At 50.7% G+C, this 13590-nt stretch overlaps 1 protein-coding gene across 4 annotated transcripts in view; it reads right to left on the bottom strand.

The window, feature by feature from the left end:
* Nucleotides 1-7916: 7916 nt before the first annotated feature.
* LOC140418797 (uncharacterized) overlaps nucleotides 7917-13590 on the bottom strand; it is a 35047-nt gene continuing 29373 nt past the window's right edge. For all 4 annotated transcript variants that reach the window (XM_072502417.1, XM_072502422.1, XM_072502428.1 and 1 more), the window contains one exon: nucleotides 7917-8467. In XM_072502417.1, the coding sequence (XP_072358518.1) occupies nucleotides 8394-8467 (74 nt within the window). In that variant the 3' untranslated portion in view covers nucleotides 7917-8393. The remainder of the gene's footprint in view (nucleotides 8468-13590) is intronic.

A 13590-nucleotide genomic window follows, 5' to 3' on the forward strand; every position in this document is an offset into this window, starting at 1 on the left:
CTTTGTGAAGGACCGACAAATATCGACCAATATTCAATGCCTTCTAAACGTCATCCTCTCCCCCTCCACTGCTCCGGAACCTTAAGTTATATTGTCTTTGGATGCAGAAAAGGCATTTGATAGGGTGGAATGGGACAATCTACTCGAGATTCTCAGGAGATTTGGATTCGGCCCTAAATTTGCCTCCTGGATTCGTCTGTTGTACAGTGCCTCTGAGGCCAATATTCGCAGAAACACTGTATTCTCAGATTACTTTCCCTTAGGTAGGGGCTGTCCTCTCTCCCTGCTGCTCTTCATTTGGTGATTGAGTCCCTCTCGGTAACATTGAGGGAATCTGATAAGTGGAGGGGTATTTGTCGGAATGGAGTGGAGCACCGGATATCGCTTTATGCAGTTTTGTACCTTTTCTGGCTACAAACTAAACATAGGTAAGAGTGAGTGTTTTCCAATGAATCCACCTGCCAGAGGAACTCAACTTAGTTCATTGTCATTTCACCTCTCTGACACCAGTTTCTGTTACCTGGGGACCCGTGCAACCCATAATTGGACCTCACTTCACAAATTAAACTACTCCAGCCTCATCAGTGATGTCAAAGTGGATCAAGAGAGATGGAGTAGCTTCCCTCTATCCCTGGCAGGTGGGATTCAAACAATCAAAATGAATGTGCTTCCCAGATTTCTATTTGTCTTTCAATATATCCCATTTCTTTGCCCAAATCATTCTTTTACTAAGGTCAACAAATTGATTTCTGCTTTTATTTGGGTAGTTAAGTGTCCCAGAGTCCCCAGTGCTCTGCTCCAGAGAGACAGACGATCAGGAGGCTCGGCCCTCCCAAATCATTTGTTGTATTATTTGGCTGCCAACATTCAAATTTTCTTGCAGTGACTTAGTGACCCTGGCTCGGTCTGGGGCAGGGTGGAGGCTCACTCATGCACCACCTCCTCTCCTCACGCTATGATTACGTCACCTCTGCCTTTCTCCCCTGCAGGTTTTTCCTCGAATCCTGTGGTGATTTCCTCCCTCAGGATTTGGAAACAGTTTCGGCAACATTTCAAACTTCTCTCCCTGTCTTCTTTCGCCCCGATTTGCAATAATCACCTACGTTTGCCTTTGGGCTTGCACCCTTCATTTAAGTCTTGAAAGGCAAAAGAACTTCTGCATATTCATAGAAGGGAGATTACCCAGTTTTGAGGAGCTGGTTGACAAATTTCAGTTGTCCAATTCTAACCTCTTTCGTTATTTTCAAGTCCGCGGCTTTTCTTGCAAGATCTTTCCTCCTTTCCCTTTAACACCGCCCCCCTCCTTGCTTGAGGGTTTTGTCCTTGGCGCATCCTGACAAGGTGTCTATTTTACACAGTGAAAAAGCGCGAGGAGAGCGGCGGAGACACAGTGAAAGAGCGCAAGGAGAGCGGCGGGGGCATAGGATAAAAGAGCGCGAGGAGAGCGGCGGGGACACAGCTGCAGGAGAAGCGGCCTTCAAATTTTCGGCGGGAGCAGGGGTCTGTCGGGAAGGTAAGTTTACCTGTTTAAAAACTTACCTTGCAGGAGAAGTGGCCTTCAGATTTTCGGTGGGGGCAGTGGCCAGGGGTCTGTCAGGAAGGTAAGTTTGCCTCTTTAAAATCTTACCTTGAAGAGTGATATCACAGCAAAGCCGTGACCTGATTGGCTGGTAAAGATAGTTTTCCAATTTGCAGTAGCTGGGAGAAATTTAACTCTTCGTGTGTTGGTAAGTATTGTGATTGGTAAGTAAAATCTTTATTCCTTTCACTTATTCATTATTTGATATTATATTTGTAATCAGTTAAGGTAAAGTGTAAAAATGGCAGGAGATCCCAGACCCGTGTTATGCTCCTCGTGTTCAATGTGGGAGTTCAGGGACGCGGCCCTGACTCCTTCATGTGCGGGAAGTGCGTCCAGCTGCAGCTCCTGTTAGACCACATGACGGCTCTGGAGCTGCGGATGGACTCACTTTGGATCATCCGCGATGCTGAGGAAGTCGTGGATAGCACATTCAGTGAGTTGGTCACACCACGGATTAGGATTGGTGAGGGAGACAGGGAATGGGTGACCAAAAGGCAGAGAAAGAGCAGGAAGGCAGTGCAGGTGTCCCCTGCGGTCATCTCCCTCCAAAACAGGTATACCGTTTTGCATACTGTTGGGGGAGATGACTTACCAGGGGAAGGCAGTAGTAGCCAGGCTCATGGCACCGTGGCTGGCTCTGCTGCATAGAAGGGCAGGAAAAAGACTGGCAGGGCTATAGTCATAGGGGATTCAATCATAAGGGGAGTAGACAGGCATTTCTGTGGTCCAAAACGAGACTCCCGAATGGTATGTTGCCTCCCGGGTGCACGGGTCAGGGATGTCTCAGATCGGCTGCAGGACATACTGAAGGGGGAGGGTGAACAGCCAGTTGTCTTGGTGCACATAGGCACCAACGATATAGGAAAAAATGGGATGAGGTCCGACAATCAGAATTTAGGGAGCTAGGAGATAAGTTAAAAAATAAGATTTCAAAGGTAGTAATCTCAGGATTGCTACCAGTGCCACGAGACAGTCAGAGTAGAAATTCAAGGATAGTCAGAATGAATACGTGGTTTGAGAGATGGTGCAGGAGGGAGGGGGCTAAAATATTTGGGACATTGGAACCGGTTCTGGGGGCGGTGGGACCATTACAAATCGGATGGTCTACACCTGGGCAGGACTGAAACCAATGTCCTAGGGGGTGCTTTTGCTAACACTGTTGGGGAGGTTTTAAACAATGTGGCAGGGGGATGGGAACCAGATTAGGAAGTTAGATGTCAGTAAAGAGGCAGCAACTAAAGCCAGTAAGGTACTAGACAATAAACTCAATGTGACTAAGGGGAAGAGTAGACAGGGAAGAGATGATGAACGCAAAGGGACAGGTGGTCTGAGGTGCATTTGTTTTAATGCGAGAAGTGTAGCAGGTAAGGCAGATGAACTTAGGGCTTGGATCAGTACCTGGGAATATGATGTTATTGGTATTACTGAGACTTGGTTGAGGGAAGGGCAAGACTGGCAACTAAATATCCCATGGTATAAATGCTTCAGGAGGGATAGAGAGGGAGGTAAAAGGGGTGGAGGAGTTGCATTACTGGTCAGATATATCACAGCTGTGATTAAGGAGGGCACGATGGAGGATTCGAGCACTGAGGCACTATGGATAGAGCTAAGAAATAGGAAGGACTTTACTACAGGCCTCCCAAAAGCCAGCGTGAAGTAGAGGTACGAATATGTAGACAGATTATAGAAAAATGTAGGAGCAATAGGGTGGTCGTGATGGGAGATTTTAACTTCCCCAACATTGAATGAGACTCATGTAGTGTTGGAGGCGTAGATGGAGAAGAATTTGTAAGGAACATCCAGGAGAGTTTTTTAGAGCAGTATGTAAATAATCCAACTCGGGAAGGGGCCATACTGGAACTGCTATTGGGGAATGATCCCGGCCAGGTGGTTGAAGTTTCAGTCGGTGATTACTTTGGGAATAGCGATCACAATTCCATAAGTTTTAGAATACTCATGGACAAAGACGAGAGTGATCCTGAAGGAAGAATGCTAAATTGGGGAAAGGCCAAGTATAACAAAATTCGGCAGCAGCTAGAGAATGTGGATTGGGAGCAGCTGTTTAATGGTAAATCCACATTTCAAATGTGGGAGTCTTTTAAGGAAAGGTTGATTAGAGTGCAGGACAGACATGTCCCTGTGAAAATGAGGGATAGAAATGGCAAGATTAGGGAACCATGGATGACGGGTGGAATTGTGAGACTAGCTAAGATGAAAAAGGAAGCATACATAAGATCTAGGCGACTTAAAACTGATGAAGCTTAGGAGGAATATCGGGAAAGTAGGACAAATCTCAAACTCGCAATAAAGAGGGCTAAAAGGGGTCATGAAATATCTTTGGCTAACAGGGTTAAGGAAAATCCCAAAGCCTTTTATTCGTATATAAGGAGCAAGACGGTAACTAGAGAAAGGATTGGCCCACTCAAAGACAAAAGAGGGAATTTATGCGTGGAGTCAGAGGAAATGGGTGAGATTCTTAATGAGTACTTTGCATCAGTATTCACCAAGGAGAGGGACATGACGGATGTTGAGGCTAGGGATGGATGTTTAAATACTGTAGGTCAAGTCGGCATAAGGAAGGGGGAAGTTTTCGGTATTCTAAAAGGCATTAAGGTGGACAAGTCCCCAGGTCCGGATGGAATCTATCCCAGGTTCAAAAGGGAAGCGAGGGACGAAATAGCTGGGGCCTTAACAGATATCTTTGCAGTATCCTTTAGCACGGGTGAGGTCCCGGAGGACTGGAGAATTGCTAATGTTGTCCCTTTGTTTAAGAAGGGTAGCAGGGATAATCCAGGGAATTATAGACCTGTGAGCTTGACGTCAGTGGTAGGCAAACTGTTGGAGAAGATACTGAGGGATAGGATCTATTCACATTTGGAAGAAAATAGACTTATCAGTGCTAGGTAGCATGGTTTTGTGCAGGGAAGGTCATGTCTTACAAACTTAATAGAATTCTTTGAGGAAGTGCTAATTGATGAGGGAAGGGCTGTAGATGTCATATACATGGACTTCAGTAAGGCGTTTGGTAAAGTTTCCCTGGAAGGTTGATGGAAAAAGTGAAGTCGTATGGGGTTCAGGGTGTACTAGCTATATGGATAATGAAATGGCTGGGCAACAGGAGACAGAGAGTAGTGGTGGAAGGGAGTGTCTCAAAATGGAGAAAGGTGGCTAGTGGTGTTCCACAGGGATCCGTGCTCGGACCACTGTTGTTTGTGATATACATAAATGATCTGGACAAAGGTATAGGTGGTCTGATTAGCAAGTTTGCAGATGATACTAAGATTGGTGGAGTTGCAGATAGTGAGGAGGACTGTCAGAGAATACAGCAAAATATAGATTGATTGGAGAGTTGGGCAGAGAAATGGCAGATGGAGTTCAATCCAGGCAAATGCGAGGTGATGCATTTTGGAAGATCTAATCCAAGAGCGGACTATACGGTCAATGGAAGAGTCCTGGGGAAAATTGATGTAAAGAGAGATCTGGGAGTTCAGGTCCACTGTACCCTGAAGGTGGCAACACAGGTCGATAGAGTGGTCAAGAAGGCATACAGCATACTTGCCTTCATCGGACGGGGTATTGAGTACAAGAGTTGGCAGGTCATGTTACAGTTGTATAGGACTTTGGTTAGGCCACATTTGGAATACTGCGCACAGTTCTGGTCGCCAAATTACCAGAAGGATGTGGATGCTTTAGAGAGGGTGCAGAGGAGGTTCACCAGGATGTTGCCTGGTATGGAGGGTGCTAGCTATGAAGAAAGGTTGAGTAGATTAGGATTGTTTTTGTTGGAAAGACGGAGGTTGAGGGGGGACCTGATTGAGGTCTACAAAATTATGATAGGTATGGACAGGGTGGATAGCAACAAGCTCTTTCCAAGAGTGCGGATGTCAATTACAAGGGGTCACGATTTCAAGGTGAGAGGGGGAAAGTTTAAGGGAGATGTGCGTGGAAAGTTTTTTACGCAGAGGGTGGTGGGTGTCTGGAACGCTTTGCCAGTGGAGGTGGTAGAGGCGGGCACGATAGCATCATTCAAGATGCATCTAGACAGATATATGAACGGGCGGGGAACAGAGGGAAGTAGATCCTTGGAAAATAGGCGACAGGTTTAGGTAAAGGATCTGGATCGGCGCAGGCTGGGAGGGCCGAAGGGCCTGTTCCTATACTGCAATTTTCTTTGTTCTTGTTCTATTTCAGATCTGCATAGCCTTATCCTTTCATCGGATCCAGCCCCTTTGAAGGAAGTGAGGGAAGATGGGAGAGGGAACTTGGTCCTATGCTTACAGATGAGGCCCTTTACAGAATTCCACTTCTTCCTGCGCCTGACAGAATCTAATTCAGTTTAAAGTATTGCATAGAATGCGTTAGACTAAAGCGAAGATGGGCGGGTTTTTCCAGGATGTGGAAGACAAGTGTGACCGTTGCCAGCTAATCACACTCACAGGTTTTGGTCTTGTCCCAAACTTGCTGGCTTCTGGGTTTCCTTTTTTAACACTTTTTCGGAGATTCTTCAGGTGGTCCTTGAACCGTGTCCATCAGTAGCCAAATTTGGGGTCTCAGACTCACTTGGGTCAGGGACGGATGTTTTCGCTTTTGCCTCTTTGGTGGCCAGGAGGTGAATATTGCTTGGCTGGGGGTCTCCCACCACGCCCAGTGCATCTGCCTGGTTGGGCGACTGATATCATTTCTACATTTGGAAAATATTATGTGTATCATAGACATGGTGGGGAGGTTCTACCTGAGGTGACAACCATTTATCCCCTTTCTTAAAGATTTAGACATTGTGAGCTGTTAGGGGGTTTCGTTTTTAGCTGGGTTAAGTTTTATGTTGCAATTTTGAGGATAGATGTGAATATATCTTTTTGACTTTGTACTTTTATATCTTTGCTGTTTGATTGTTGATAATATGGTCAATCCTTGCTTATAAAAATTCAATATTACCGCAGCATGGTAGCATTGTGGATAGCACAATTGCTTCACAGCTCCAGGGTCCCAGGTTCGATTCCGGCTTGGGTCACTGTCTGTGTGGAGTCTGCACATCCCGTGTCTGCGTGGGTTTCCTCCGGGTGCTCTGGTTTCCTCCCACAGTCCAAAGATGTGCAGGTTAGGTGGATTGGCCATGATAAATTGCCCTTAGTGTCCAAAATTGCCCTTAGTGTTGGGTGGGGTTACTGGGTTATGGGGATAGAGTGGAGGTGTTGACCTTGGGTAGGGTGCTCTTTCCAAGAGCCGGTGCAGACTCGATGGGCCGGGTGGCCTCCTTCTGCACTGTAAATTCTATGATAAAAATTCTATGATAAATGTATATTTTGTAAAACTTGGATTCTGGACTTTGGTACCCATGTGAAACAATATTTCATTTTTGTCGTGGTCTCTGCACTGGAGTCTTTCTTTTCTTTATCCCTGTTTTACTGTATGAATCTAAACGGATTACAGAATCTTTACAGTGCAGAAGGCCACTTGGCCCATCAAGTCTACACTGGCTCTCTAAAAGAGCTTTCTACCTTATCCCACTCCCCTGCCTTATCCCCATAACCTTTTCCAGAATCAAGGAGGCAACATTGCGACCCTCCCCTCATGCTTTGAATGTGTGCAAAAAATCTAACCCTCTGGAGGTCATCCTACCTCGAGGTTGCCGCAGGGTGATGCAAAATTCGATCATACCAAAACTGAGGGTTGAGAAATATGACACCGCTTATGTAGGAGAAGCAAATCAAAACACCTTTCTGTTTGCAGACGGGCGGTGAGAGGAGAATCCCCCTCCTGCGTGTAACAATCTTAAACACAGCAATTAAATTACTCATCTTTTATACTCATGAAAATATAAGCCATCTCTCATAACATAATTCTTTTCACCCCAGTATCATTCTTGAATTTGACTCGGAGATTGGAAGTACAATTTCAAAATATGTGGGCACCAAATTGAGGGATTCTGTTAATTCTGAAGACTGTGACAAAATACAAGGAAGCATTATTAAACTTGCAAATTGAGCGTGTAATTGGTAAATTAGTTCAATATACAGTCAAATGCAAAGTGGTGCATTTGATAGGAAGAATAAGGAGGATGCATATTTCTTAAAACTAGAAATCGAAATGCATTCGAAGAATCTAGAGTCATACAGCACGAAAGGTCCTTCAGCCAATCGAGTCTGCGCTGGTCAAAAACAACCACCTAACTATTTTAATCCCATTTTCCAGCACTTGGCCCATAGCCTTGGATGCCCTGGGATCTCACGTGCACATCTGAATACTTCTTAAATGTTATGAGGGTGTCTGCCTCCACATTAGCTGCTCCCCGCCATTTGCTGTCCAGGAAACAATAAGTATCACACACTTGGTCTACAGACTAAAAGTAATATTCCAATTTATTTACAAATAAGAAACTACAGACAACCACAGCAAGTAACATTACAATACTTGATTTACACAATACTTAAACCATTCCAGAGTCATAAAGTTTCCAAAATCTTGGCATAGTGGAATCTGGGCATAATGATCAGTTTGCTCCATAATCCAAATAATTACTATAACTGGTTTACAGTCATTTGTCACTTCAAACAGTGTTTCATTGAGCTGCGCAGTCTTTCCTCTCAGCCTCTCCACTTAAAACAGTGATTGAAAGATCAGTCTACATTTAGCTGAGTTCAGCCCCATTCATAATGGGATTTTCTTCTATGAAGAGTGACCAGTGTCACTGAACAGCACTGCCCAGCAGTTTAATAACTTCATCCTGGATTCCCAGCAGGGAATGTCAAACCAGGTATTGTGTACTTTGTACTGCAGCTACTCATGTTTTTGAACCCGCTGGCGTGAATTCTCACTCTTTGGAGTGGAGCCCTTGTTCTCTGTAACCTGCTACATTCATTATGATCGTTGCATGTGGCACACAATCTGCAGGGACCATGGAGTGCTTCATTCAGTTTCAAATACATTGCATAAATCCAACACTGTTAAGGTCAACAGATGAACTGACCAAGAAGGAATAAAGTCTTTCTTTCCACAAATCACAACTTAATTTCCAAGTTAATGAAAGATCGACAAGGACTCAGGCTGGCACTTGGATTAAGTATTTCATTTCTAGGAACTGCCATAGTCACTGGGAAGCAACACAACAGAGGAGGAATGGCGGCACCAGTAAGCAGCAGCACCTGAGCATCTAGACGATATGTAGCAGAGATCCCTGGACCAGAGCCATGCACGGTCAATGGGGAAATCACAGGCTGACTCCAGAAAGGGACCATCACACTGACCGCAGGGCAGGGAGTGGGGAGTATCACACTGACCCTGGGGCAGGAAGTGGGGAGTATCACACTGACCCTGGGGCAGGAAGTGGGGAATATCACACTGACCCTGGGGCAGGGAGTGGGGAGTATCACACTGACTCTGGGGCAGGGAGTGGGGAGGATCACACTGACCCTGGGGCAGGAAGTGGGGAGTATCACACTGACCCTGGGGCAGGAAGTGGGGAGTATCACACTGACCCTGGGGCACAGAGTGGGGAGTATCACACTGACCCTGGGGCAGGGAGTGGGGAGTATTACACTGACCCTGAGGCAGGGAGGGGGTGTATCACACTGACCCTGGGGCAGGGAGTGGGGAGTATCACACTGACCCTGGGGCATGGAGTGGGGAGTATCACACTGACCCTGGGGCAGGAAGTGGGGAGCATCACACTGACCCTGGGGCAGGGAGTGGGGAGTATCACACGGACCCTGGGGCAGGAAGTGGGGAGTATTGCACTGACCCTGGGGCACAGAGTGGGGAGTATCACACTGACCCTGGGGCAGGAAGTGGGGAACATCACACTGACCCTGGGGCAGGGAGTGGGGAGTATCACACTGACCCTGGGGCAGGACGTATCTCACTGACCCTGGGCAGGAAGTGGGGAGTATCACACTGACCCTGGGGCAGGAAGTGGGGAGTATCACACTGACCCTGGGGAAGGAAGTGGGGAGTATCACACTGACCCTGGGGCAGGGAGTGGGGAGTATTACACTGACCCTGGGGCAGGGAGTGGGGAGTATAACACTGACCCTGGGGCAGGGAGTGGGGAGTATCACACTGGCCCTGGGGCAGGGAGTGGGGAGTATCACACTGACCCGGGGGCACGGAGTGGGGAGTATCACACTGACCCTGGTGCAGGGAGTGGGGAGTATTTCACTGACCCTGGGGCAGGGAGTGGGGAGTATCACACTGACCCTGGGGCAGGAAGTGGGGAATATCACACTGACCCTGGGGCAGGGAGTGGGGAGTATCACACTGACCCTGGGGCAGGGAGTGGGGAGGATCACACTGACCCTGGGGCAGGAAGTGGGGAGTATCACACTGACCCTGGGGCAGGAAGTGGGGAGTATCACACTGACCCTGGGGCAGGATGTGGGGAGTATCAGACTGACCCTGGGGCAGGAAGTGGGGAGTATCACACTGACCCTGGAGCAGGAAGTGGGAAAGATCACACTGACCCTGGAGCAGGGAGTGGAGAGTATCACACTGACCCTGGGGCAGGAAGTGGGGAGTATCACACTGACCCTGGGGCAGGAAGTGGGAAAGATCACACTGACCCTGGAGCAGGGAGTGGGGAGTATCACACTGACCTTGGGGCAGGAAGTGGGGAGTATCACACTGAACGCAGGGAAGGGAGTGAGGGGTATCACACTGGCCATGGGGAAAGGAGTGGGGAGTATCACACTGACTGCAGGGCAGGGAGTGGGGAGTATCACAATGACCCTGGGCAGGAAGTATCACACTGACCCCAGGGCAGGGAGTGGGGAATATCGCACTGACCGTGGGGCAGGGAGTGGGGAGTATTACACTGACCCTGGGGCAGGGAGTGGGGAGTATCACACTGACCCCGGGGCAGGAAGTGGGGAGTATCGCACTGACCCCAGGGCAGTAAGTGGGGAGTATCACACTGACCCTGGGGCAGGAAGTGGGGAGTATCACACTGACCCTGGAGCAGGGAGTGGGGAGTATCACACTGACCCTGGGGCAGGAAGTGGGGAGTATCACACTGAACGCAGGGAAGGGAGTGAGGGGTATCACACTGACCATGGGGAAAGGAGTGGGGAGTATCACACTGACTGCAGGGCAGGGAGTGGGGAGTATCACAATGACCCTGGGAAGGAAGTGGGAAGTATCACACTGACCCCAGGGCAGGGAGTGGGGAATATCGCACTGAACGTGGGGCAGGGAGTGGGGAGTATCACACTGACCCTGGGGCAGGAAGTGGGGAGTATTACACTGACCCTGGGGCAGGGAGTGGGGAGTATCACACTGACCCCGGGGCAGGAAGTGGGGAGTATCGCACTGACCCCAGGGCAGTAAGTGGGGAGTATCACACTGACCCTGGGGCAGGAAGTGGGGAGTATCACACTGACCCTGGAGCAGGGAGTGGGGAGTATCACACTGACCCTGGGGCAGGAAGTGGGGAGTATCACACTGAACGCAGGGAAGGGAGTGGGGAGTATCACACTGACCCTGGGGCAGGAAGTGGGGAGTATCGCACTGACCCTGGGGCAGGGAGTGGGGAGTATCACACTGACCCTGGGGCAGGGAGTGGGGAGTATCACACTGACCCTGGGGCAGGGAGTGGGGAGTATCACACTGACCCTGGGGCAGGGAGTGGGGAGTATCACACTGACCCTGGAGCAGGGAGTGGGGAGTATCACACTGACCCTGGGGCAGGAAGTGGGGAGTATCACATTGACCCTGGGGCAGGAAGTGGGAAAGATCACACTGACCCTGGAGCAGGGAGTGGGGAGTATCACACTGACCTTGGGGCAGGAAGTGGGGAGTATCACACTGAACGCAGGGAAGGGAGTGAGGGGTATCACACTGGCCATGGGGAAAGGAGTGGGGAGTATCACTGACCCTGGGGCTGGGAGTGGGGAGTATCACACCGACCCTGGGGCAGGGAGTGGGGAGTATCGCACTGACCCCAGGGCAGGAAGTGGAGAGTATCACACTGACCCTGGGGCAGGAAGTGGGGAGTATCACACTGACCCTGGGGCAGGTAGTGGGGAGCATCACACTGACCCTGGGGCAGGGAGTGGGGAGTATTACACTGACCCTGAGGCAGGGAGGGGGTGTATCACACTGACCCTGGGGCAGGGAGTGGGGAGTATCACACTGACCCTGGGGCATGGAGTGGGGAGTATCACACTGACCCTGGGGCAGGAAGTGGGGAGCATCACACTGACCCTGGGGCAGGGAGTGGGGAGTATCACACTGACCCTGGGGCAGGAAGTGGGGAGTATCGCACTGACCCTGGGGCACAGAGTGGGGAGTATCACACTGACCCTGGGGCAGGAAGTGGGGAACATCACACTGACCCTGGGGCAGGGAGTGGGGAGTATCACACTGACCCTGGGTAGGGAGTGGGGAGTTTCACACTGACCCTGGGGCAGGGATTGGGAAGTATCACACTGGCCCCAGGGCAGGAAGTGGGGAGTATCACACTGACCCTGAAGCAGGAAGTGGGGAGTATCACACTGACCCTGGGGCAGGAAGTGGGGAGTATCACACTGACCCTGGGGAAGGAAGTGGGGAGTATCACACTGACCCTGGGGCAGGGAGTGGGGAGTATTACACTGACCCTGGGGCAGGGAGTGGGGAGTATAACACTGACCCTGGGGCAGGGAGTGGGGAGTATCACACTGGCCCTGTGGCTGGAAGTGGGGAATATCACACTGACCCTGGGGCAGGGAGTGGGGAGTATCACACTGACCCTGGGGCAGGGAGTGGGGAGGATCACACTGACCCTGGGGCAGGAAGTGGGGAGTATCACACTGACCCTGGGGCAGGAAGTGGGGAGTATCACACTGACCCTGGGGCAGGAGGTGGGGAGTATCACACTGACCCTGGGGCAGGAAGTGGGGAGTATCACACTGGCCCTGGAGCAGGGAGTGGAGAGTATCACACTGACCCTGGGGCAGGGAGTGGGGAGGATCACACTGACCCTGGGGCAGGAAGTGGGGAGTATCACACTGACCCTGGGGCAGGGAGTGGGGAGGATCACACTGACCCTGGGGCAGGAAGTGGGGAGTATCACACTGACCCTGGGGCAGGAAGTGGGGAGTATCACACTGACCCTGGGGCAGGAGGTGGGGAGTATCACACTGACCCTGGGGCAGGAAGTGGGGAGTATCACACTGACCCTGGGGCAGGAAGTGGGGAGTATCACACTGACCCTGGGGCAGGAAGTGGGGAGTATCACACTGACCCTGGGGCAGAAAGTGGGAAAGATCACACTGACCCTGGAGCAGGGAGTGGGGAGTATCACACTGACCTTGGGGCAGGAAGTGGGGAGTATCACACTGAACGCAGGGAAGGGAGTGAGGGGTATCACACTGGCCATGGGGAAAGGAGTGGGGAGTATCACACTGACTGCAGGGCAGGGAGTGGGGAGTATCACAATGACCCTGGGCAGGAAGTGGGAAGTATCACACTGACCCCAGGGCAGGGAGTGGGGAATATCGCACTGACCGTGGGGCAGGGAGTGGGGAGTATCACACTGACCCTGGGGCAGGAAGTGGGGAGTATTACACTGACCCTGGGGCAGGGAGTGGGGAGTATCACACTGACCCCGGGGCAGGAAGTGGGGAGTATCGCACTGACCCCAGGGCAGTAAGTGGGGAGTATCACACTGACCGTGGGGCAGGAAGTGGGGAGTATCACGCTGACCCTGGAGCAGGGAGTGGGGAGTATCACACTGACCCTGGGGCAGGAAGTGGGGAGTATCACACTGAACGCAGGGAAGGGAGTGGGGAGTATCACACTGACCCTGGGGCAGGAAGTGGGGAGTATCACACTGACCCTGGGGCAGGGACTGGGGAGTATCACACTGACCCTGGGGCAGGGAGTGGGGAGTATCACACTGACCCTGGGGCAGGGAGTGGGGAGTATCACACTGACCCTGGGGCAGGGAGTGGGGAGTATCACACTGACCCTGGAGCAGGGAGTGGGGAGTATCACACTGCCCCTGGGGCAGGAAGTGGGGAGTATCACATTGACCC

The sequence above is a fragment of the Scyliorhinus torazame genome, chromosome 1, assembly GCF_047496885.1.
Source record: "Scyliorhinus torazame isolate Kashiwa2021f chromosome 1, sScyTor2.1, whole genome shotgun sequence".
NCBI classification, from domain to species: domain Eukaryota; kingdom Metazoa; phylum Chordata; class Chondrichthyes; order Carcharhiniformes; family Scyliorhinidae; genus Scyliorhinus; species Scyliorhinus torazame.